The sequence below is a fragment of the Antechinus flavipes genome, chromosome 4 (assembly GCF_016432865.1).
Source record: "Antechinus flavipes isolate AdamAnt ecotype Samford, QLD, Australia chromosome 4, AdamAnt_v2, whole genome shotgun sequence".
NCBI lineage: Eukaryota > Metazoa > Chordata > Mammalia > Dasyuromorphia > Dasyuridae > Antechinus > Antechinus flavipes.
Genome location: NC_067401.1, coordinates 218,806,466 through 218,831,901, shown reverse-complemented (window position 1 = coordinate 218,831,901; position 25,436 = coordinate 218,806,466). Strand labels below are relative to the sequence as shown.

The window sequence follows — 25,436 nt, the reverse complement described above, 5'->3', positions numbered from 1 at the left end:
TTCTGCATCTATTGAGATGATCATATGGTTTTTGTTAATTTGATTATTAATATGGCCAATTATACTGATAGTTTTCCTAATATTGAATCAGCCCTGCATTCCTGGTATAAATCTTACTTGATCGTGGTGTATTATCCTGGGGATGATTTTCTGTAGTCTTTTTGCTAATATCTTATTTAAGATTTTTTCATCAATATTCATTAGGGAGATTGGTTTATAATTTTCTTTCTCTGTTTTCAACCTACCTGGTTTAGGTATCAGTACCATGTCTGTGTCATAAAAGGAATTTGGTAGGACTCCTTCATTCCCTATTTTTTCAAATTGTTTATAAAGCATTAGGACTAATTGTTCTTTGAATGTTTGGTAGAATTCATATGTAAATCCATCTGGTCCCGGGGATTTTTTTTTAGGGAGTTGATTAATAGCTTGTTCTATTTCTTTTTCTCAAATGGGACTATTTAAGTAATTTACTTCCTCTGATAATCTGGGAAGCCTATATTTTTGGAGATAGTCATCCATTTCACTTAAGTTATAAAATTTGTTGACATAAAGTTGGGCAAAGTAACCCCTTATTATTTCTTTAATTTCCTCTTCATCGGTGGAAAGTTCTCCCTTTTCATTTTTAAGACTACTAATTTGATTTCCCTTTCTCCTTTTTCAATCAGATTTACCAAAGGTTTATCAATTTTATTGGTTTTTTCATAAAACCAACTCTTAGTTTTATTTATTAGTTCAATAGTTTTTTTTTTACTTTCTATATTATTAATTTCTCCTTTTAATTTTAGAATTTCAAGTTTAGTAATTGATTGGGGGTTTTTAATTTGGTCTTTTTCTAGCTTTTTAAGTTGCAGGCCCAATTCATTGATTTTCTCTTTCTCTATTTTATTCAAGTAAGCTTCTAAGGATATAAAATTTCCCTTAATTACCACTTTGGCTGCATCCCATAAATTTTGGTATGATGTCTCACCATTGTCATTATCTTGAGTGAAATTATTAATTGTGTCTGTAATTTGCTGTTTCACCCAATCATTCTTTAAGATGAGATTATTTAGTTTCCAATTATTTTTTGGTCTATTTACACCTAACTTTTTGTTGAATATAGTTTTTATTGTATTGTGATCTTAAAAGAAAGCATTTACTATTTCTGGCTTCCTGCATTTAATTTTGAAGTCTTTATGTCCTAATATATGTCAATTTTTGTGTAGGTTTCCATGAACTGCTGAGAAGAAAGTATACTCCTTTCTGTCACCATTCAGTTTTCTCCAGAGATTAGATACCTAATTTTTCTAATATTCTATTTACCTCTTTAATTTCTTTCTTATTTGTTTTGTGATTTGATTTATCTAAATCTGAGAGTGCAAGATTGAGATCTCCCACTATTATAGTTTTGCTGTCTATTTCTTCTCGCAATTCTCTTAACTTCACCTTTAGGAAGTTAGATGCTATACCACTTGGTGCATATATGTTTAATATTGATATTGCTTCATTGTCTATAGTACTCTTTAGCAAGATATAGTTTCCTTCCTTATCTCTTAATTAGATCAATCTTTGCTTTTGCTTGATCTGAGATAAGGATGGCTACTCCTGCTTTTTTAAATTCACCTGAAGCATATTAGATTCTGCTCCAGCCTTTTACCTTTACTTTGTATGTATCTCCCTGTTTTAAATGTGTTTCTTGTAAACAGCATATTGTAGGGTTCTGACTTTTGATCTAGTCTGCTATCTGCCTCCTCTTTATGGCAGAGTTAATCCCATTCACATTTACAGTTAAAATGACTAATTCTGTATTTCCTGCCATCCTAATATCCCCAGATTATACTTTTCTTTTTCTTGCCCTCCTGCTCTTCTTCCCTAGTATTAAACTTATTGGTCCCACTTATGTCACACAGCTCTCTCTCTTTAGTATCCCTCTCTTCTCCCTTTGAATCCCTTCCCCTTTCTTGTACCCTTCCCTTATTACTCTTTTTCCTTCTCCCTTTTCCTCTCCCACTGTTCTTTTTTTTTTTTTTTTTTAATTAGAAATATAATTTTATCAGTGTAGGCAACTTGTGATGAGGAAACTCCCTCAACTAATGCAAGGCAGCTCCTGTTCTACAGTTAGTAATTCATTAAACATTTGTAAATTAAATACCTACTATGTGCCAGACATAGTACTAAGTTCTAAGATTATAAAAATTTCCTAAAAAGGAAATAATTTAAAAAGGGAAGGCACTGGAGTTGAGAGGTTAGAAAAGGCTTTCTGTAAGAAGGTAGGACTTTAGTTTGGATTTAAAGGGAACTAGGGAAGCCAGTACATGGAGATGAGGAGGGGAGAGCATTACATCCATGGGGACAACCAGAGAATCAGGAGATAGGATGTCTTGTTCGTGAAGCAGCAAGGAGGCCAGTGTCACTGCGTGGAAGTGTACAAAAGTATAAGAAGACTGGAAAGGGGGAGATAATATTTTGGGAATATGTATATACCTGTGTGTGTGTGTGTGTGTGTGTGTAATATATAAAATATATTATAAAGGGCCTTGAATGTCTAACAGAATTTTGTATTTGATTCTACATCTATGTGTATATACATACATATGTGTATGTGTGTGTGTGTATATATATATGTATACACATATACTTTGGTAATATATATAGGGAAATATACTATGAAGGGCTTTGAATGTCAAACAGAATTTCATATTTGATTTTATATGTATGTGTATATATGTATATATACATATACATATAGGAAATTTTATTGTAATATACATACATGTGTGTGTGTGTGTGTGTATGTATATACAAATACACACACACACACGCACATGGAAGTATATTATGAGAGGATTGGAATATCAAACAGAATTTTGTATTTGATCCTAGAAGTAATAGAGAGTCACTGGAGATGACTGGGAGGATGTGGGATTTTAGGAAAATCACTGGGGCAGCTGAATGGAGCATAGATCAGAATGAGAGAGACTGAAGAATGTTAGACCCTTTAGCAGTGGTCCATAGGTTAAATGATAAGGGCCTGCCCCAGAATGGTGATCATGTTAGAGAGCAAAGGTAGTATGTTTTAGAATTGTAGCAAAGGTGAAATCAATATTTCAACAGATTGGATATGGCATGTGAGAGATAGTGAGGATGATATCTCAGTTTTAAGACTGAAGGCCTGGGAGGATGAGTAATAGGTAATAATGCTGTAAAATGACTAATAATTAGTTAATTATTAATAAAATACCATCAGGTAAGTGTGAGAGGAGAATATAGGATAAGGTAAAGTTTTTCTGGATTTTTTTTTGTGCCTTGGATTTTATCTGAGGGCAGCAAATTATAAAGTAGTTGGAGTCTCTACTTCAAAAAAATAACATTCGTATTTGCAACTATTTTTTGTTCTTTTTCTTCCCTTCCCTGTAACAAGTGAAACATAAAATATTTTTATAAAAGAGATTCATGAGAAAGTTGATGCAGGCCCTATATAGGGTGTTCCATCTAATTATGACATTAATTTTTAATGTTACTGGGCCTGGAATGCCAATGTTCAAAGTAAAATCATTAAAGACAACTTAAGGGAAATTGTGTCTTGATGTTATGTCAGCAGGTGTTCCTTTTTAATAATGAAGCAGTGGGTTTTCAGTTTGTTCTACCCCAGACATATTAGCACAGATTCTTGACATGGTAAAGGATATTCCTCTTTCACAATTCAGCAAGAAAAAGGTCAAATGAAACAGAAAAAATGAAATCAGCTTCCTTCCTTGCAATAAATAGACTGAGGAAAGCAAATGTGTGGTACTTTTTAGAGCAGTTTCCATTTTTAAAACAAATTATAATGTAAAAGTCGAGAATTTAAGAAATCAATCCAAGCTATCTAGATAGCTCCTAAAATCCTTCCCAGCTTTAAATCTATGAATCTTTCAACATGGGGCTATCTAGAAGAAACCATTTGGGGAAGGGCATTCAGAGAAAAATAGTCAGGATGATAAATAATGTGAAGATCATGCCATATGAGCATCAATTGAAGAAACTATTGCTGTTAAGCCTGTAGAAGATGATGACTCAGATGCTATGTGATAGTGTTCTCTTAGTATTTGAAGGGATGAAAATAAAAAAGAAAAGACAAAAAAAAAAAAAAAAGAAAGGAGAAAGATGGATTAAAGGTGCTTTGGAAGGGAAGAATTTAGGAGCAGTGGGTAGAAGTTGCAAAAAAGAGAGATTTTGGCTTGGTAGTCAGGAAAAAACTTTTTTTTTAAAAATGAGCAGTCCTAAAAACAATAGGATGCTTTCTGGGGGCAGTAGTCTCTTCTATTTCTAATGTTCTATAATTCTGATTTTGCATAATAATTTCTCAATAGTTGTCAGTGGCCAAAATGTCATTGACATGAAACAGTTTTTCTATGATGTTTATTTAGCAGGACAGATTTTTAGAAAACCTCAGGATCATTTCATTGTGTGGTAAGATTGTGTTTCTTTTTCCATTATTGGAAAATATGAAAAGAGACTCAGATGGCTCAAGTGATATATTTATGACACAAAAGAAAAAAAAGAAATATGGGAAATCATTGATGAAACAAGAAGTAGAGTGTAAAACTATAGTCTCAATCTGATCCGCTTTTCAATACTGATTTCAATAATTGTTGATTGTGGATAATATAAAAAATATTTATAACTGGTACATAGAAAAGTCATGATAAAATCTTAAATCATAGGAGTTTATTATTTTTGAGTATTCTAGTTATCTTTGAAGGGGAAAGCTCCATGGGGACAGTATCTGGCAACATTAATATGACTGCACTGAAATAGATGAGGGCCATTGTTGGTTCCCTTAAACCTGTTTTATAGTTTATGACTCATATAGGGAAGTGTGATAGACTTAGAGTCAGAGAGACACTCACTTGAAACCTGCTTCTGATAATAGCTATGTGACTTTAGGCATAATCTCTATGAGCCTCTGTAAAATGGAAGTGAAATAATGATAGTTGTAGTACCAATCTAGGCCCCAAGTGAAATACTAATGTATGTTAAGCACTTTGTAACTTTAAAGGACTTTGTAAGTATTAGTCAAACAACTGGCATAAATTCTGTCTCAGACACTTACAAGCTATATATGTTCCTGGGTGAGTCATTTATATGTTCAACTCTCTTAAAACTATAAGTTATACTCTTTCAAAGAACTTACCATTTCTTTTTTTTTTTTTTAATAATTTTTTATTGATAGAACGCATGCCAGGGTAATTTTTTACAGCATTATCCCTTGCATTCATTTCTGTTCCGATTTTTCCCCTCCCTCCCTCCACCCCTTCCCCCCAGATGGCAAGAGTCCTTTACATGTTGAATGGGTTGCAGTATATCCTAGATACAATATATGTGTGCAGAACCAAACAGTTTTCTTGTTGCACAGGGAGAATTGAATTCAGAAGGTATAAATAACCCGGGAGGAAAAACATAAATGCAAGCAGTTTATATTTATTTCCAGTGTTCTTTTTCTGGGTGTAGCTGCTTCTGTCCATCTTTGATCAATTAAGGCTCTCTTTATCAAAGAGGTCCACTTCCATCAGAATACATCCTCAAACAGTATCATTGTTGAGGTATATAATGATCTCCTGGTTCTGCTCATTTCACTCAGCATCAAGAACTTACCATTTCTAGGAGGGATGTGAGGAGTGAGGGAGAAAATTTGGAACTCAAAAATTTTTAAATGAATATTAAAAATTATTTTTACATCTAATTGGGGAAAATATCATTTGATGAATTGCCAGTCTTTGTTGTTGGATAGAAATTCCATATCAAGAGTTTCCTACAGTAGTGAAATTTTAGATCTAGACTATAGTTTCTTGACTTTTTCTTTTTCATGGATCTCTTTGGCAGCATGGTTGAAGCCCATGGACCCCATCTCAGAATAATGTTTTAAAATATATAGGATTATAAAAGAAATATATTATATTGATATACAGTTATCACAATAACTTATTTTTTTTTTAAGTGTACAAGTACCAGATTAAGAACCTTTGCTCTAGATAACATAAATTAATGTCTATCTCTTGTTTTTGTTGGCCCCTGCCAAGCATTTACCCTCTATTTGTCTCAGTTTCTTCATCTGTAAAATGGAGATAATAATAGAAATTACCTTGAAGTGTTGTTGTGAGGGTTGAATACAATAATATTCATAAAGTACTCTGAAAATTAAAACGTGTTATGCAAATGCTAGCCATGATTATTATTTTGGTTGTTACTTTTAATGACATTTACTTCATAGGATTATTGTGATAATTAAATGAGATAAATAGCTAACATTTACATAGTTTCTGTTATGCTAAACTCATTTGATCCTCAAAACAACCTGGAGGGTAGGTGATTATTATCCCCATTTTACAAATGATGAAACAGACATACAGGTGAAGCTACTTGCTCAGGGTGACATGACATGTTTGAAACTGTATTGGACAGGTGCAATGCCCATATTAAAAAATATATATGTAAAATAGTTTGTTGACTTTGCTGTATAAATGCTAGATATTGTTGCTGTTGTTACCATCTTCACCATGGTAATAAGAACACTTAAGAAACTTGGGGAGAACCTTTGAACACTGTCCCAGGAAGAATGATCCTTTATCTAATTGTGTCTATTTTATTACTTTCAGGCACTTCGATATCCCTACTTTCAGATTGGACATCCCCTAGGCAGCACTTCCCATAGCCTTCGGAAATGGGGAAACAACAGAAAGAATTTCATGAGAAAATGGGACCACCATCCCATTTTAAACCGGTACCTCCTGCAAATCCCCCTGCCAAACCACACCCCCGGATTTCTTCTCGACCGCACCAGCCAAGCCAGCCCCCCCAGCATTTCATATACCCATACAAGTCAGAGATTTCCACAACAGATCCCGAGAGCCAACATCAAGGGGACCAGCCTGGTCCAATGCTTTTTCCAGCCCTCCACAAGATTCCTCAGAATGTAAGGGAACCTTTTTAAATCCCTTTCTCAGTTATTAGGTCCTATTTTCATTACCATTCATGATTCCATTTTGGGGATTTTCTTGGCAAAGAAACTGAAATGGTTTGTCATTTCCTTCTTCAGTTCATTTTGCAGATAAGGAAACTGAGGCATACAGCAATAAGTGACTTGCCCATTGTCTTTGCCATTCTTTAAGCTAGCATTAAAAAACTTATTCCTGGCTTAAGTTAGCTTAACATTAATAATTTTGTAGCTTAAAGAATGGCAAAGACAATAGTAAACAAAATGCTCTCTCTCTCTTTTTTAAACTTTCATTCATTACTCACAAATGCCAACAATAATAAAAGAAGGCAGCTAGGTGGCTCAGAAAGACTCATCTTCATGATTTCAAATTCAGCCTCAGACAATTTATTAGCTGTGTGATCTTGGGCAAGTTACAAAATTATAAATGTAGAACTAAAGGGAATCTTAGAGAAACTAGAGGGAATCTTCCTTTAACAGAAGAGGAAACTAAGGACAAGAGAGCAAAGTAACTTATCTAGTATCATGCAGCTATTAAATACTCAAGCAAAATTTGAACCCAGAGCTTCCTGACTCTATATTTGAACTCAAGAAGAAGAGTCTTCCTGATTCCAGGTTTAGCACTCTATCCACTACACCACCTAGCTACCAACTCTAACTCACTGTTTGATATTGGCCAAGTCCTTTCTGTGCATTAAGAGAAAACTGACTGATATTAGATTGATAATGATAATTAGCTTTGTGATGTTGGCTAACTCATTTAACCCTTTTGAGTAGAAGCAAATTTCACCTTGCTGTAAGGAAGTACTTCCAAACTGAAAGAAAGTGGGCATCCTTGATAGATAATAGGATTTTCCTCAGTGGAAGTCTTCAAGCAAAGACTAAATGAGCCTTTGGATACATTGTATAGAACTTTATTTTCCAGGTTGACATAGGTGGCCCTCAAAGTTCCTTTTTCCAGCTATAAAATTTTATGATTCTATCATTTTATTTTTTTAATACTCATACACAGTAGTTATTCATTCAATATTGGTTATTTACTGAGAACGTCTGATATGTTGAGCACTATTTTCAACAATGAAGAAAATATAAAAGTAGAAAAAGTGGTGCTTGGTTTTAGAGAAGTTTATGTTCTGGTTGAGGAGATAAGAGATAAGGAGGAATACAACTAGGTGGGGCAATGGGCAGAAAACTTGACCTAAACTCAGAAGGACCTGTTTTCAGACCCACCTAAATGACCCTGGACAAGTCAATCTCTATTTGCCTCAGTTTCCTCATTTATAAAATAAGGATCATACTAATCCTTACCTCCCAAGGTTGTGGTAAGGATCAAATGAAATAATTATAAAATATTTAGTACAAAGCATAGTAAATGCTATATAAATGTTAGTTATTTTCATTATTATCATTGCCTCAGTTTCCTCATCTGTAAAATGAACTTGAGAAGGAAAAGACAGACAATTGTAGTGTCTTTACCAAGAAAACCCAAAATGGGGTTATGAAGAGTTGGAAATGACCAGAACATTTTAATAACAATAAATGAAGGCATTGCTAACAAATAATTGTTAATAAGAATTGTCTCTCTAGGGAAGAGGGGAGAATATTGTGTGTTCTCTTTCACAATCAATTAGCACAATGGTTATATAGACCTCTATACCAGATTTGTATGCCCTTGTATAAATGGTGATCAATCTGAATTGCATTAATTTGAATAAATAAGAATAGATTGAAAAGCTAGTTTTCCTAAAGTTGTAAAGAATCATTTCTAACTTTTTACAAATTCATTTTAAATGTAATTAGTCTTCCACAGTAGAGAAATGATATAATCTGTATTATCCAAGATCAAGATAATAAGTCTAAGAATCCTCTTCCAAAATAAAAAAAATTCCTCTTTCTCATTGTAATTGCATGCAATAGCCCCAGTTCTGTTCTCATTAGAGAAGCAATGTATTGGAAAGAATGCTTGATTTGAAATCAGAAAACCTGAGTTCACTTGTAGAAAACCTGTGTAACCTCTCTAGAACTAAAGTTTCCTCCTATATAAAATGAAAAAAGAACAGTTTTAACCTCTCATCCCATTTTTGCAAATCCTTTTTAATTTTGAAGACATTTCTTGAAGGGTCATCAAAATGTATTTCTTGGATGAAAAGGGGTCATGAGTGGAAAAAGTTTAAGAAACCCTGATCTATGTAAGTCTTCAAGCCTTTCCATCTTTAAATCTACTATCATTGATTTGGTGATAAAGGGATGCAATAACTATACAGGTCGGTAGTATAATGAATTTAGTGTTAAACTTTGAGTCAGAAGTCAAATTCAGATGCTGTTTCAGACACTTATTTAGATATATAATCCTGAGCAAATCACACATTACAATGCACATAATAGACACTTGATAAATGCTTGTGGACTTTACTTGACCTCGTTTAGCCTCAGTTTCCTCATCTGTAAGATGAAGATAATAGTACCAACCTTACAGAATTGTTATGAAGATCAAATGTGGTCATATATGAAGCCTTAAAAGAGTTAAGTACTGCTTGTTATTATTAATAACAGATTAACTAAGAAGCTATAATGTGTCAGATATTGTTCTAGGTCTGTTGTTCTAACAGCAAAATAGCCCTTGTCCTCAAGGAGTCTACATTGTTCTAGTGGAAAGGAGGAAAGTGAAAATTAATAAAAATAATTTGACAGTGGGTGGGGAACACTAATGAATCTTAGAGAAGAACTTTTATACTGAAGATTATCTTTCTCCCCCTCTCCCCTTTGTGTGTTTACAGAAAATTTTGGCTGGTGTGGAACACCCAAATGGTGAAATTAAACCAAAGAGTAGGAGGTGGGGCCATGTTTCCAGGTCAACAAAGGATTCTGATGATTGGGGTGACTTGGATGATCTTGATTTCAGCCCTTCCCTCACCAGGACTGATCTAAAAAATAAGAAAAGACAGAGTGATGAAACTCTCTGTAGGCAAGTTTTATATTAGAATTTTTCCTTATTTTTATTTCATTTATGCTATCATTTCTCAGAGTTAATGCATGTGGTATACAATCCTTGCCATGTTTTCCCCATTTGGGAAGCTTTCTAGGAATAACTCTGGTAATGGACTGTATTTTTATTTTGCCAAGGACCAACTTAGCTAAATTCAGACATTTATTACCTGTCACTGGGTTGCAAGAAAATAAATCTTTCATCTTATCAGCTGGCTATGACCATATATTGAGTGGTATGGGGGCTTTGATAGGTGTTTGTGGAAAGCATCACCAATACAAAATCACAGATACCCAAAGTAGTGATCTTAGACTGGTGAGAATCACTGTAAAGATCATTATTCTATAAAGATCATTACTCTGGTGCTAAAATAAAACATGTTTTTTTTTTTTTTTTACAGATTTGAGAGTGTTTTGGACCTGAAGCCTTCAGAACCCATAGGTACTGGCAATAGTGCACCCACCCATACTTCCTATCAGCGACAAGACACTCCAACACTGCGATCTGTAGCCAAGCAGCATTACTTGAAGCATTCTAGATACTTGCCTGGTAAATAGAAATTATTTATCTTTAACATTATAGGCACTTAATAAATATCTATTGGTTGATTGGTTGATGAAAAATCAATGATGTTTCTTGTCCAAAAAAAAAAAAAATCTACTTTGGATAGCAAGACAAATCTTTAGTGGACTATGTAATAACAAATGAAAACACTAAAAAAATAGTTGTTGAAATCCATGAGTCATAAGGCCCATCCTATGCCACATAGTTAGACTAAGATGGGAAATTTGAACATGGATACCTTATGGCGTGTTCTCATGACTACCTACTTATATGTCATCATGATCTGCCATTTAAAGTCCAGTGAGCAAAAAAATCTATTCAATTTCCATTTTCCTTCTGTTAGATTTAGGTATAAAAATAAGAATGTGGGACTATATTTTTAAAAGAGTTGATGACCAGCTTTTTAAGAAAAATGGGAAAAAGTTGAATACATGAATAAATCCTTGTAAAAGTAACTATTGACATTTATGTTTCTAATGAGAAATGGAAGCTCTAGCTGGAATAATATTCTCAGAATAAAGGAAAGAATTATCTTTTGATCTGTTTAAGAAAGTCTTCAGAGTAGTCTTCCAATGTACAAATCCAAGTTATCTTCCTTTAAGCCTTTTAAGAAATAATATTTCATCTAGGAAATAGTAATAGATATTTTTGTTGTTCAGTCGTTTTTCAGTCATGTTTGATTCTTCATGACCCTGTTTGGGGTTACTTGGCAAAGATACTGGAGTGATTTGTCATTTTCTCCTCTGCCTTATTTTGCAAATGAAGAAACCGAGGCAAGCAGAATTAAATGAGTTCTTTAGGGTCACGTAGTAAGTATCTGAGGCTAGAATTAAAGTCTGGAAGGTGAGTCTTCCTAACTCCAGGCCCAGCACTCTGTCCACTGTGCCATCTAGCTGCCTACTAATAAACATTAGTCACAAGAATTATGATATACTGCCCTTAAAAAACTTTTCTGTTATATGGGTTTAACTGAGTGGTTGCCAGTTACATTAAATATATTGAGTCAAAGGCAGAGAGAGATAATATCCTGGGGAAGTCAATTCAGGAAGATTCAAAGTTGGTGCCTTTGACATTTATTAAATGCCAAGTTAAATAAATTAAGGGCAACTGGATGGTACACTACATAATGTGCAAAGCCTGGAATCAGGAAGATGAGTTTAACTGAATTCAAATCCAGCCTCAGACACCATCTGTGAGACCCTGAACAAGTCACTTAATCCTGTTTGCCTCAATTTTCTCATCTGTAAAATGAACTAGAGAAGGAAATGGCAAACCACTGCAATATCTTTGCCAAAAAAAACCCAATGGAATTATGAAGAGGTGGACATGGCTGAAAAATGACCAAATAGTAGCACTTATTTAACCACTGAAAAATCATTTATCTTGGTTGCATACTCTCTTTCTTATTCTCACTTTCTAATCCAAATCTGATGACTATCCAGAAAAGCTTCTCTTTGCATACCATAGTTCCATATGGAAATAGCTAATAGTGTGTGTGTGTGTGTGTGTGTGTGTGTGTGTGTGTGTGTGTAAAATATATACATTTATCCAAAGAAATATAGTAGAGATAAAAAGATAAAAGTCAACAAGACTTGGCAACTTTTCATGAATAATTTTGTAGGAAATTAATTATTTTGCTTTTATATTATTGCTTTTCTGAACCCTGATGTAAGACTAAATATACAATTTGCTTTTAATTGTTTCCTATTAGGCATACCTATTAGAAATGGTATACTTCCAAATCAGGGCAAGGATTTTCTTCCACCTAATTCATGGTCTGGGTCTAGTCTTTCTGGAAAATCTTCAGGATCAGTATCAGGAATCAGCAGAATGAATTCAGGTAAGTAATAATGAAATGTCCAAAGATAACAAGCAATTACACTGCATTTAGCAAATTCATTAAAGCTCTTAATGCAGTCAATGCTCTTGTTTTTGCCTTTCCATATTTTAAAGTATTCCACTTAGCACCTTCTCTTGGGTAGTCTGTAGAAAATACTGACAATATTCCTTCTCTTTCTATCTCAGTTGATTTTTCCATCTAAATGTTCTCTGTCATCCTTCCCCTACTAATTTCTACATTTTCTCATGTGAACATACCTTCTTAATATAAAATTTACTTCTTCTCCTTTTGATTAAGATTTACCTTTAAAGGGAAAATTTCCAATTATGAATTCCATCCAACTGTGAGGTGGAATTTGTTTATTGCTGTTGGAAATTCAATTAACCTTGTCATAGAATTATCTATATTTTAAGCATATACATAAATTTAAGATCATGAGATATCTTTCTCTCTTCTTAAGCATCACCTCCTATGAATTATTGCTCTTCTTGTTGAAGAGCAATTGTATAGGATTCAGTAAGATTCTTCCCATACCAACTCACCAGAATATTGAGGTTAGCCACCAAAATGATGAGGATATGGGGTGAGACCCCAAAAGTATATTGGAGTGGGGCAGCTAGATAACTCAGTGGATAGAGCACCAGCCTTGAAATCAGGAGGACCTGAGTTCAAATGTGGCCTCAGGCACTTAACACCTCCTAGCTGTGTGACCTTAGGCAAGTCACTTAACCCCAGTTGTCTGGGGGGGGGGGGGAGAGGGAGGAATATATATATTTAAGTTATGGATCTGTATCATAAGTCTTCCCAAAAAAATAGGCTTTCAAATCAAGGGGCAAAAATTTTATAACACTGCTAAGAGCAGTTTAATTCATAATCTTTAGCAAGCAAAAAGGATTTTACCAATTAACAAGGAAAAATGATGTAATATGATTTTATGGTCCCCCAATTTATGGGGGGCTTCTGTTCTGGCAATAATTCAGTGATTCTAGATTTTCTGCCTCAGGAAACTTTCACACCCAATCTGTCTAATTCTGACCATTCCTTAGTCAGATAGCTTCTAGCCTTAGGAAACTCTTACAGATCCTTACTTCTGAGACAATAGTGAATAAGACCCCTCCTCAATTCATTTCTGATTGGTAATATTCAGTAATAATCTGGTCAGTCGAGAACCACTCCTTCCAGAGACCACTCCTTCCTACCTATGAACCATAGAATTAGCATATCTATGATTGAAAGCTGGATAAATGCATCTCCTTGTTTCTGTTTCTCTGCTGAATTCCCTTACAACTCAACCCACTTTGTAATGGCATTACTATTGCAATAAAGCTTTGCCCCTTGACTAAGCAGATGGGTTCAAGCTTGCAATTTTTTTTGAGATACTTTGCAACACTGGTCTGGGACTCCAAACTTTTGGGACCCCCTTTCCCAAACTCAACAGAAAGACGAGTCCTCTAGTGGAATTCACAATCAGGAAGAAGATGCCATTGAAGGGAAGATGCCAGGAAATGTTAGCATGCCAGTGGCATGTTAAATTCATAGAAAAGTCAACAGACTAATCCTAGAAGGGAGTTGGCAGAGGAAGGGGATTATGGTATGGTGGGCTAAATCTAAAAGGGAATTTAGCACCCTAAAAAGAATTAGCAAAGACTACAGTATGAGCAGTTCTTTTAGAAGGGAAATATAATCTCAAGGGTTTGATATCATAATTTGGCTTTCTGATTGGATACAATAGGGTGGGGTTTCTAGAGACTTCCATCTTGTGTAGGACTGGAATCAAAAGTCCTCTTGAACAAAAAGTCTATTTAAGAATGAAAGGCCCACTTAAGGTTGAGATGATCCAATCAGTGCTCCTCCCAGAGAGTAGCTGAACTTCCACATTGTAATCCAGTGATTTCTCAGCTAATATCTACCTAGTGATTCAGGCTTTCTCAGCAAATGTCTACCTAGCTACTCAGGACCTCTTCACTCTTATTTCCCTTCCATTTCCCATTGTAATGCCTTTCTGATCAGATTCACAAGATCCCTAGCAAATATATTTCTTGATCATCATTTATTAGGTGCATTCCTTTCTGACAGAAAAGCTTTTCTTATGATTTAAGACTTGGTCCAGAAGATTGAATTCTAATCTTAAACACAATCTTTATATTACTGTTTAAAAGTTTGTCATTCCTATATTTTAAGTGAGTCAGGAAATAAAAATCCTGTTTTCAGATACCATCTCCTTTTTAAATTTATTTTTAAAATGTTCATTTTGTAATTCTGTCTTTTGTTTTTATATTACTTTTGTTGTGAAATGTATTCCTCCTCTAACCAACCAGTGAGCTATTTTTGTAACAAAGAATAAGAACAGAAAAAAAAATCAAAATATTATGCCAAAGCTAAGAAACATATCAGTTAAATCTAACAGATTATGTAACCTTCTGTACTCATAGGACCTTCCTTCTGAAAAAAAAAAAAGTAGGGAAGTGAATTTTTTAATATCTTCCCTAATGCCAATTAATCATTCTAATTACATGCTGTTCAGTTTCTTTGTTATTGTTTTTTCCACATAGTCACTGAGCATGTTGTTTTCCACGTTCTCTTTACTTCACTCTGTATCTTTACATATGTCTTCTAGTTCCTCTCCCGATTCTTTGTAATCACCATTTCTTATAACATGGTTCCATTCATATACCACAATTTCTTTAGCAATTTCCCCCAATTGATGAGATACTTTCTTTTTCTTTGTTACTTTAAGTGCCACTATGAATCTTTTGGTGTACATAGGAAGTTTCTGTCTTTCATCCCCTTAGAGGGGTATGTTATCAAGTAATAGGATCTCTGGGTCAAAATTTATGACCATTTTCATCACTTTTTAAAGCTTAATTTTAATACATTCAGTCAATTGCCAAATCTTAATATTTTTATACAGCATCTCTCACATCAGATGCTGCCTGAGGATTCAGATAGTCATCATCTTTGTTGAGTTCAACTGCCTCATCAACTCTTGCATAGACTATTGCAAAAGAATCTTAATTCATCTATTTCATTCAAGACTCACTGTTCCAATCCATACTCTACACAGCTGCCCCAGTGATATTTCTAAAGCTCGTCTCATCATGTCTCTTCCATATGCAATAAATTCCAGTGTCACTCTATTACTTTTAGAATAAAATATAAATCTGGGTAGTTCTTAAAGTCCTAAGCAATCTTTCCAACTTCAGGCATATTCCCATTCCTGAATTTCACCTCTCATTTCCACCTCAAACAATATTTCATTTACTTTGAGACTCAGCTCAAACATTACCTTCTACAAATAATACCAATTCCCTCCTTTTAATTTATGTGGAAGTGGACATCCCACTTTCCCCATGGATCACTTTTCTATAAGTCAGTTCTATAAGGGATTTTTCCCACATATTCATAATCAGATTTTTTTTAGTCAGGTTACAGATCAAATTTCTTAAAGAACTCATAATGCATACTTTTGAGAAGGGACATTTACATATCAATAAAGTAACTCAGAGAACTTAAATGTAAATTAACAAGAAGTATGCTAGTAATTCACTTCTAGTATCCATTTAATCAGCACATTTTGAGTCCTGGATGTCCCATGTGGTTGTCTGGTCCCTGGATGTCTTCTCTTGTACAATTCTAGAATAGGCTTTCATTCGCAGGTATAAAGGTGCTTTTCTCATTTCAAGTCATTTGTAGAAGTTTCTAAAAATTCTGCTAAAATCTGCTAATAACAAGTCTTAATGCTTTTGAACACAACCTCTTGAATGTAATTCTCCAATTCTGAAACTTCAGAGAATTTCAGAGGTTTTTTCATATACCACTTGCTATTTTTATCTTTACTTAAATTGTATGCCCGTATAAGAATCTTAAAAAACAATTTCATGTGTCTAACATGTAAAATGAACTTTTCTGTCTTTTAAAATTATCAGATACTTTAAAATGGAATAATAATTTCACTTTCTTTAAAATTATTAATACAATTTTATATATAAGATCCTTAATTCAATTTCAAAAATTCATATTTTGGAAACATAACCAAAACTTGAATTTTTATACTAAACCTATTTGGAGGCCAATTATATACATTTGTATATAGATCTTAGAGAAAAAAAATCTAATCCTATTGCTTTCTCAAATTTTACCATTCCATTTAATTAGAAAACTTTTACATTCCATATTTGTCTTATTACTTTGTCTAATCCCTCTTTTTATAGGATATCATATCTATATTACAATTTGACCACAAATACAGATTAAAATTGTAAGATTTTTCATACTTGTATCCTATTTTACTAACTCAGATATATTCCAATATGAATTTATTAATCAGTAGATTCAGTATTTTATTTATAAGACTTCTGCTGGTCACCTGTCCTTGTAGAAATTTGCTATGAGAGGAAAATGAGAAATATAGTTATAATAATGTCAACACTCCTTCCCTAAAGGGCACAGACTGAACTGATATATATCATAACAAGGAAAAAACTCTCTTAGCTCTGTTTGAGTCTAGTCACGGATTATATCTGACAGCTAATCACACAGTCATAGAGTACCAAAAGCTAAGGCTAAGGATTAACCAAGTTGGGGAAATGTCTTGTTCCATAAGGAAACAGCACAATGAAGAAAATGAGTCTGTTAAGATTCATGCTAAAGTCATCCCCAACACTTTCCCCGGGCATGCAAATTTACTTCTAGCAGAATGGAAATGTGATTTTCTACTACTGATTTCATGTCAATTCAGACAATGATCCCTATAATCAAAATTCAGAACAGTAATAAATTACATTCCCAAGAATTTTTACCTCAAATAACAAAATTTCTTTAACTACAGAGTAGGGCTTGAGTATATTTACTTATGTTTCACTTATAGTTAACAATTCTTTTATCCTTTACTTATAAATTAGAACTCCACATTCTGGCGTTTCAGACATACATTAAATATCTGATAATTAGCTCATATTAATACGTTGAAATTATATCTTTAAACCACCACATACATTTTCATAATTTTTATAAGTGACCATAAAAAATTTTCAAGTTAAAATTCTTTATTATAGTTAATTTGTTATGATCATCTATTTTAAAACAAAAATATACCCTATTAAATATCTAACTTTTCAAATACCTGTTTTTATCACATTCTTTTAAAATCTCAATTCATAATATAGATTAAAAGGAAAGTTAATTTCTGAAAATATTTCTGACAGAATGGTTTCCCAAAACATTTCATGACATGAGAGAATTCTGAAATACAATAACAACATATGCAATATCATGTATTCAAAACATGAAACAAAACTTATTGCCAATCAGATGATGTCAATTCAGCCAAATGCATTTCTAAATTATCCTCCATAGAAAACCATTAATCCTTCTTATGGTTGTAATTTTATACTAATCATATCTACAATCTACTATGCAGTACATTCATTTACCTCTGAAACTTTTGGCCTTTAAAATCTGGGAGATTTGATCTAGTCCTTATCCATATCTGTCATAAGTCTTTATGCTAAACAGCCTGTGGAACATTAGAAGTAAGAGAACTTGGCAAGCTGGTAAATTCCAGATAAGATTTGATTCTAAGAGATGTATTGATCCAACTAGTACGTGAAGTGGGAGTGTCAATCCATTTAGTGTTCACTCTACTGAGTTCCCCTCTCCCTGCTTTTCTGTTTTAAGTGGGGCACCCTCAGGATAGGAGAGTGAGGAATGTGGTATAGGGAAATCAATCCCCTGAAGGAACAGAATGGTCAAGAGAATAGAGTGCTGGGCTTACATCTATATAGCAAGACCAATCTTTGATCCTGTTTTAGAAACTTATTAGCTGTGTGCCCTAGAACAAATCATTTAAAAATCGAATATCTTTGTGCTTCAGATTCCTCAATTATAAAATAAAGGGGTAGAATTTGATGGCTTCTAAGACTGAAATTCATGACTCTCAGCTAAGGGAGATTTTTATACAAATGGAAGCATGGGGGAACTGAGACTGATGAGAAATCAGAATATAGATTTTATGTCATCTACTCACTGAGTGCTTTACTTAAAATTGTAGTTTCTCTTTTCCTTTTTTTTTTCGAGTATATATAATTAAATTTGAATGTTATATATATGATGAGACCCTATAGTGTACCCCATTTTATGCTCTGTATGCTAAACGTATCTTCCTTGTTCATCACACATAACATTTCATCTCCCATCTTTGTCTTTGTCTAAACTGTGTTCCATGTTTAGAATGTCTCCATTCTTACCTCTTAAAATTCTTAATTTCCTTCAAATCTTAACTCAGATACCATCTCCCACATCAAACCTTTCCACCTCCATTCAGCTCCAAGAGGCAGCTAGGTGGTACAGTGAATGAAGTGTCAGACCTGAATTCAAATTCAGATACTTACTAGTTATGTGATTCTAGACAAAACACTTCACTTTTTCCTCAATTGTATTTTATAATTTTTTTTACAAATCTCTATTTTAGAGATAAATGCTATCATTTACCTCCCAGGGTTGTTGTGAAGATCAAATGAGATAATTATTATAAATTGCTAATACTTTATAAACATTAGCTATTAATAATAATAGTACTCACTTTCCTTTCCTTTGTAATTATTTTTATCTATATCTTTATTATTGTATGCATGTTATTACCTCAAAATAGAATGTGAGCTCCTCAGAAAGTCCCATGGTTTATGTGGTATCTCACTAATGGACCTTTGTTGTCCACCAGTTGTTTCTGGCTATTCAGGATCTGGCAGACTGACTGGTAGCTATCTCCCTCCATTTCTGAAAAAAGAAGTGGGTTCTGCTGGACAGAGGGTGCACCTAGCTCCTATTTCCGATCCTTCTCCTGGTAAGTTCAGTTAACACAATGCATTAATTGTGCATACAGAGGTCCATTTATATATTCCACGACAGCTGGGCAGAAGCTTCATTTCTCAACAGGGAAGACTCAATGTCTGTTAGAATTTCTGGGCACTTCCCTTATCCCGCCCTCGAAGGCTAGATAAAGAGAGACAATTGGCTGGGATGGGGTGTGGGCAGTCAGGGAGAGTCCTGGATTGGGCACTTCCTAGGAGTCAGAGTCTGAAAGTGGATGGCTGGGTTTCTGGAAGATGGTACTTTGCTATCCCACCTTTCCAGATACAGAAGAAAATAGTCTACACACTGTTTTGAGTGAACATCTGTCAGAGATATCTTTATTATTTTATAAGCAATTTGTTTGAAGTATACTACATTCTCCCCTCTTTATCTTAGAATCTTTGATTTTTTTTCTTCAAAGCTCAGCTCAGGTGCTACCTTTTACAAGGGAGTCTTTCTTTATTCTCTCTGCTATATTAACCAAGTGGTGGCACAATGGATAGGACTGTGGATCTAGAGGAAAAACAGAGCTCAAATCTAGCCTCAAAAACTTAATAGCTATATCACCCTGGGCAATAGTGCAGGCAGTATAGCAGATAGAGTGCCAGTACTAGAGTCAGGAAGACTTATCTCCCTGACCTCAGATACTTATTAGCTGTGTAATCCTGGATAAATTACTTAATCCTATTTACCTCAGTTTCCTCACTTGAAAAATGAACTGGAGAAGGAAATGGCAAACCACTTTAGTATCTTTGCCAAGGAAACCCCAAATGGGGTTACGAAGAGTGAGACGTGATTGAAAAACAAATGAACAAAAAAAAAAATAACGAAAAAGAAAAAAAAAAACCATACTGGACAGTAGAGATGTAATTGAGAGCATATAATACAAAGGAGGTAGGCAGGTAGGCATTCAGAGGAGATAAATGCTCAACCACCTTCATGTTGTGACCACTTGTGATATGGTCAAGTTGCTAATATAGTACATTAAGTAACTCACTTAACCTCTTTCTACTTCATTCTCTTTCTTTCTTTCTTTCTTTCTTTCTTTCTTTCTTTCTTTCTTTCTTTCTTTCTTTCTTTCTTTCTTTCTTTCTTTCTTTCTTTCTCTCTCTCTCTCTCTCTTCTCTCTCTCTCTCTCTCTCTCTCTCTCTCTCTCTCTCTTTCTTTCTTTCTTTCTTTCTTTCGCAGTTGGAGTTAAGTGACTTCCCCAGGGTCACACAGCTAGGAAGTGTTAAGTGTCTGCGGCCAGATTTGAACTTAGGTCCTCCTGACTTCAGGGATGGTTCTCTATCCATCAACTGCCCTAGCTCATTTTCTTAAATATGAAATGGAAGAAAAAATAAAAGCATCTATTTCCCAGTATAGTGGTGAGGATCAAATGAGATAATATTTATATTGTTTATACCACTTATGTTATTATTCCATCATGTCCAACTTTTCATGACCCTGTGGACCAGAACATGTCAGGCCCTTCGATCCTCCATTATCTCTCAAATTCTATCCAAGTTCATGTTAATTGTTTCAAGGACATTATCCATCCATATCATCCTCTGCCATCTCCTTTTCCTTTGGCCTTATATCTTTCCCAGAATCAGTCTTTTCTAATGAGTCCCTTTTATTACTATGTGGCTCAAGTATTTAACCTTCAACCTCAGTATCTGGCCTTCCAGTGAATAACCTGAATTAATTTCTTGCCTAGCTTATAGTAGCCACGTAGTAAATGCTTGCTTTCTTCCTTTCTCTCTCTCTCTTGAAATCACTTTGCATATACTTTGTATTTAGTCACTTGTGTTCATCTTACATCCCCCAGTAGAATGTAAACTCCTGGAGGATAGGAACTATTTTGGTTTTGTTTTTATATGGCCAGTATATTGCACAATGTGGTGCACATTATAGGTGCTCTGTAAATATTATTGAGTACAAAGAAACCCAAGTAAAACCAGATTCCAGTCCTTTCTTCCTTCCTTCCTTCCTTCTTTCCTTCCTTCCTTCCTTCCTTCTTTTCTTCCTTTCTCCCTCCTCCCTCCCTCTCTCCCTCCTTCCTTCCTTCCCTTCTTTCCTCCCTCCCTCCTTGTCTTCCTCCTTTCTTCCTTCCTTCCTTCCTTCTTCTCTCCTTCCCTCCCTCCTTACCTTCCTTCCTTCCTTTTTTTTCTTTCATCATCATTCTTTTTTTTTTTTGTAGGTTATGCTTCACTGAAGTCTGTGAGACCGCATCATAATCGACCCCTTTTCCACACCCAGCCCAGAAGTACCCCAGGATTATTGCCTCGGCCCCCTGCAGCCCAGCCAGTTCATGGACGTACTGACTGGGTTTCTAAATATGCATCTCGACGATGACAGACATGAAGCACTTTGCACTGAAAAGCAGGAAACTTTTCATCTGATTATGATGGTGAAGGAAATTGTCCGACCTGCAATAAGCATGAGAAATGACAAGCAAAGGCCTCCCCCCAACATATTATAGTTATCTTCTGCATTAAGATATTTCAATATTCCTTTTTTTAAGTTTTTAAAAAATATTCATTTGAATCCAATATGTACCTTTTTTGTACAAAATTATTTTGTTCTATAACTGGGTCTTATTATTTTCTTAAACAGCAGCATTTTGTATATAGGAAATTATGTTTTGGCATTTTATACAGGAACCTTTATAATGAACTTTTTAAAAAAGACTTTTAATTTGGGGGGTGGTGTCCAGGAAATATTTTATACAAATAAAGAAATGCAGTGAAACTAATGCAGTATTGCAATATAGGTGCAATTTAGGGCTGTGTGATACAGGGGCATTCACCTTCGCCTTTTGGCTATTTGTAACATGGTTAAGTTGCAAATATAGCACATTAGGCACATCTAGCTTACTCTGACAAACTGGTTTGGTTTTAGTACTGTAAAAGTGATTCCCAACTTTTTCAGATGCCCTGTTTTCCTTGATCTGAGTTTGTAGCACTATGATTCCCCTCTCCTAAAAGTATTATAGCATTTCTTAAATTTCATTTTGAAGATTTTCTAGCATCTTTTGAAATTATTGAAGATATCCTAAGGTATTATGAAGACAGGTTTAGGGATCACTTCAATTATTTCTTTCTTTTCATTTTTTGAAACAGATTAGTGGGGAGTAATCCTATAAGTAATTGTGCACACACACAAAATTGAATTTTTGTTAAGCAAAAGCCTATTTAATTTAAAGGCTAACGGGCAATTTGACTTTATGTTTCTGCCCCACAATGAGTGCCAGCAGACATAGCCAGTGGTTTTTTACCTTGGCAAGGGAGTTTCCCCCCTTCATTCCAAGGGGAATTTTACATATATTGCACATCTCTAGGGCTGGTTAGGGTTAGACAGTATGTAATCCACCCTCATTACCAGGTACTTCATAATAACTTCTGATAAGCAGAAAGGACTTGGGCTCTATCTGGTTTGCTGGGAAATCAAATTTACAGTAATACTAGTGTCAGTAATGTGTCACATTTGAACTTAACCATTAATTTCTCTTAAACAAAGGGAAGATATACTGTATTTATCTGATAAGGCTGTTCCTGAGAAAGGAATGTTTACAGCATATTAAAAATGACAAAGCTGGTTTGTAGGCAAAAAACAATGGTTAAGACCTATTCTTGACCCATTTTGGTGCAATTCTTCTGCTCCTTTAATGAACTTCACTAATGGTGAAAGGAAAAGTTATTTCCAATGAAAACAAAAATATTTGTGGTTATTTGGGTCCATACCTGTGCTTTTATTCACATATGGAATTTCCAGTGCAGAAACTCCCTTCACAGATACAGACGAACAACTTATCTGCAACTTATGGTCTTAGAGCTGCTTGGGGCTTTTGGAGGTATTATCACCTGCCCCTGACCACTCATCTAGTAGTACAGGACTTAAATCCAGTTCTAAGGGCAGCCTCATGCTGCCTCTCACAGAACATAGGGATTTCAATTGTTTTTGGAAGTATTTGAACTTGATTAACATTTTAATAGTATGTGAACTTAGACTCAATATCTAAGTTAATTATTTTCCCAAGTTCAAGAATCCCACTTTATAAATTGTTGCTTCATTGTATCAAGTTATATCATGAAAAAATGATCAATGACTTTCAAAAGTCTTAAATTTAAAACTGGGAGTATCTTGTGCACTGAGAGTTATCTGACTCAAAAACTAGCAATCATATCTATCAGCTAATCTAATGCCCTTAGGTGAATTCAAAGGAGACCAAAAAAAAAATATTTTTTAAAGCACACAGTGGATATGGGTTTGGTCTTTTGGACTGTTATGTTTTATTGCTGGCAAACCAGCAGCAAAATTTAAGAAAGAAAACGATATCTTTATATAAGCAAGCACACTTTGCAGCTGCATTCATTCATTTTATTGTATTGTGTAACCATTTCTTAAAGCAACATGAAATGCTTTCAACAATGGCTTTTTTAGTGTACCAGTGAATATTTATTTTCTAGCCTACAATATTACAAAAATTTAGTTTACGTAAAGATGAGCATATACTGATTTGGTGGGGGAAGCTGTTTTCATATTGTAAACGGTGCCCCTGGGAGACCATAAATAAGACACATATAGTATCTCCATCAAGTTCTAATTTATGTTGAATTCATTGAATTTTATCAATTCCAAACACTGGATTTGCATGCTTTCCAAAAGACAAATTCTTATTATAGGACTATAAAAAATATTTGTGTGATGTTCTGTTAAAACCGAGCTATTAGAATTATTTTCTTTTTTTCCTTTTTATTTACCTGTGTCCATCAGAAGTTCCAACAGCTTTCCCTGGCAAAGCCCAATGAAGTTACCTGTATATAAGAAATAGAGCTGTTCCACAAAAGGGAATGCAATGATCATTTAGCAATTAGAGTGTCTGTCATCTAACTGCAGACTGCAGTCATATAAAGTGCTCTTTTATTTGCCAAATGGGTAAAGGACAGACTGTGTATTCCAACTTTGTATAGCAGAGGCAAATGATAACTTTCTGTTAAGTAGAAATGAATAGCTGCACATATTGTTAGCTTTTGTTTTAACAATATTTATTTATGATATAAACACACAAAAAATGATGAGCTTGATGGTATCAGTTTATGAGTATACCTCAGCTAATCACCTTGGAAAAAAAAAGCACAGCAGGCTATCAGTAATGGCCATAGATTCAGCTCTTGTACTATGTCCAAGTATGTCCAGAAATAGCAATTATAGTTTTAAATGCAAATGTAAGCAATACCCCTGCTTTAAGAAAACCCAATATTTGGAAAAACTGGATTTACAGGAAAGATGAATTAGTGGTGGTGGGGAGGGGTGTGTGTGTGTGTGTGTGTGTGTGTGTGTGTGTGTTAGAGTTGGGGGGAATATTGGGAATGATTTGTTTTGACTTTCTTTCATCAATCCACCACCCTTATGCATTAGGGTTATTTAGGGAAATTGAGTAGACAACCTTTATGCATAATGCTGACTCAATCCCTTCCCTCTTCTATGGTTAACAAAATCAGAACTTGACCCTTGATTTACATTTATATGTAGTTCTTGCTTTATGTGAATTATTGTTTTCAAATATAGGTCATTTCAAGAGAATTCCCGAACTGTACATCCTTTCTAAACAAACTATTTCACTCATAGAAATTGTATCGGTCAGTCATTGCTTTGTGCCATTTCCAAGAAAGAACGCAGACTGTCAGCAGCTGCTCACAATGTGACCAAAAGCAATATGTTCCTGAGAAAACATTTTAACATGCAAGTCTTTTATATACTTTGATGCAAACTGTAGCAACTTGGATGTCCAATAGATGTTCTTAAGTTTTTAAAGATGATTTAAAAATTTTCAATTTAATGTACTGTACTTTTGTATAAGTTAATGTGAGAAATCTTTTTGTAAATATGTTAAAAAGCTGAGTCCAAGGATGAGCAACACATTAATCCAGAATTTCATTTTTCCCTGGGTGCCCTGTGCTAATCATTTTGAACTAAAAAGCTGATTTGATGGCTTGGAATCACTTCAGTTAACCAATCAGTAAGACCATTTAATTACCTGATTATTTGCAATAACAACAAAAAAAATGAGTGAGATTATATTTTTAATGCAAAGAAACAAATAAAAGAATAGAGCAAGTGGGAAATGTCATTTGTGGAGAAAGTCCACAAAATCCAATACTCCATTTCAAATAGTGTGTTGTATGGCCATTTAAGAACACCCATTAGCTTTGTGTAAAGAAAATTTTCCTGGCCCCAATAAAGTTACTTTTAAGAAA

The 25,436-nt window shown here is 34.4% G+C and overlaps 1 protein-coding gene across 1 annotated transcript in view; it reads left to right on the top strand.

The window, feature by feature from the left end:
• Positions 1 to 25,436, top strand: part of CILK1 (ciliogenesis associated kinase 1) — an 83,483-nt gene extending 58,047 nt beyond the window's left edge. The window contains 7 exon segments of the mRNA XM_051997158.1: positions 6,618 to 6,675; positions 6,678 to 6,934; positions 9,733 to 9,920; positions 10,342 to 10,490; positions 12,217 to 12,345; positions 19,064 to 19,186; positions 21,377 to 25,436. Of these exon segments, the coding sequence (XP_051853118.1) occupies positions 6,618 to 6,675; positions 6,678 to 6,934; positions 9,733 to 9,920; positions 10,342 to 10,490; positions 12,217 to 12,345; positions 19,064 to 19,186; positions 21,377 to 21,531 (1,059 nt within the window). The 3' untranslated portion in view covers positions 21,532 to 25,436.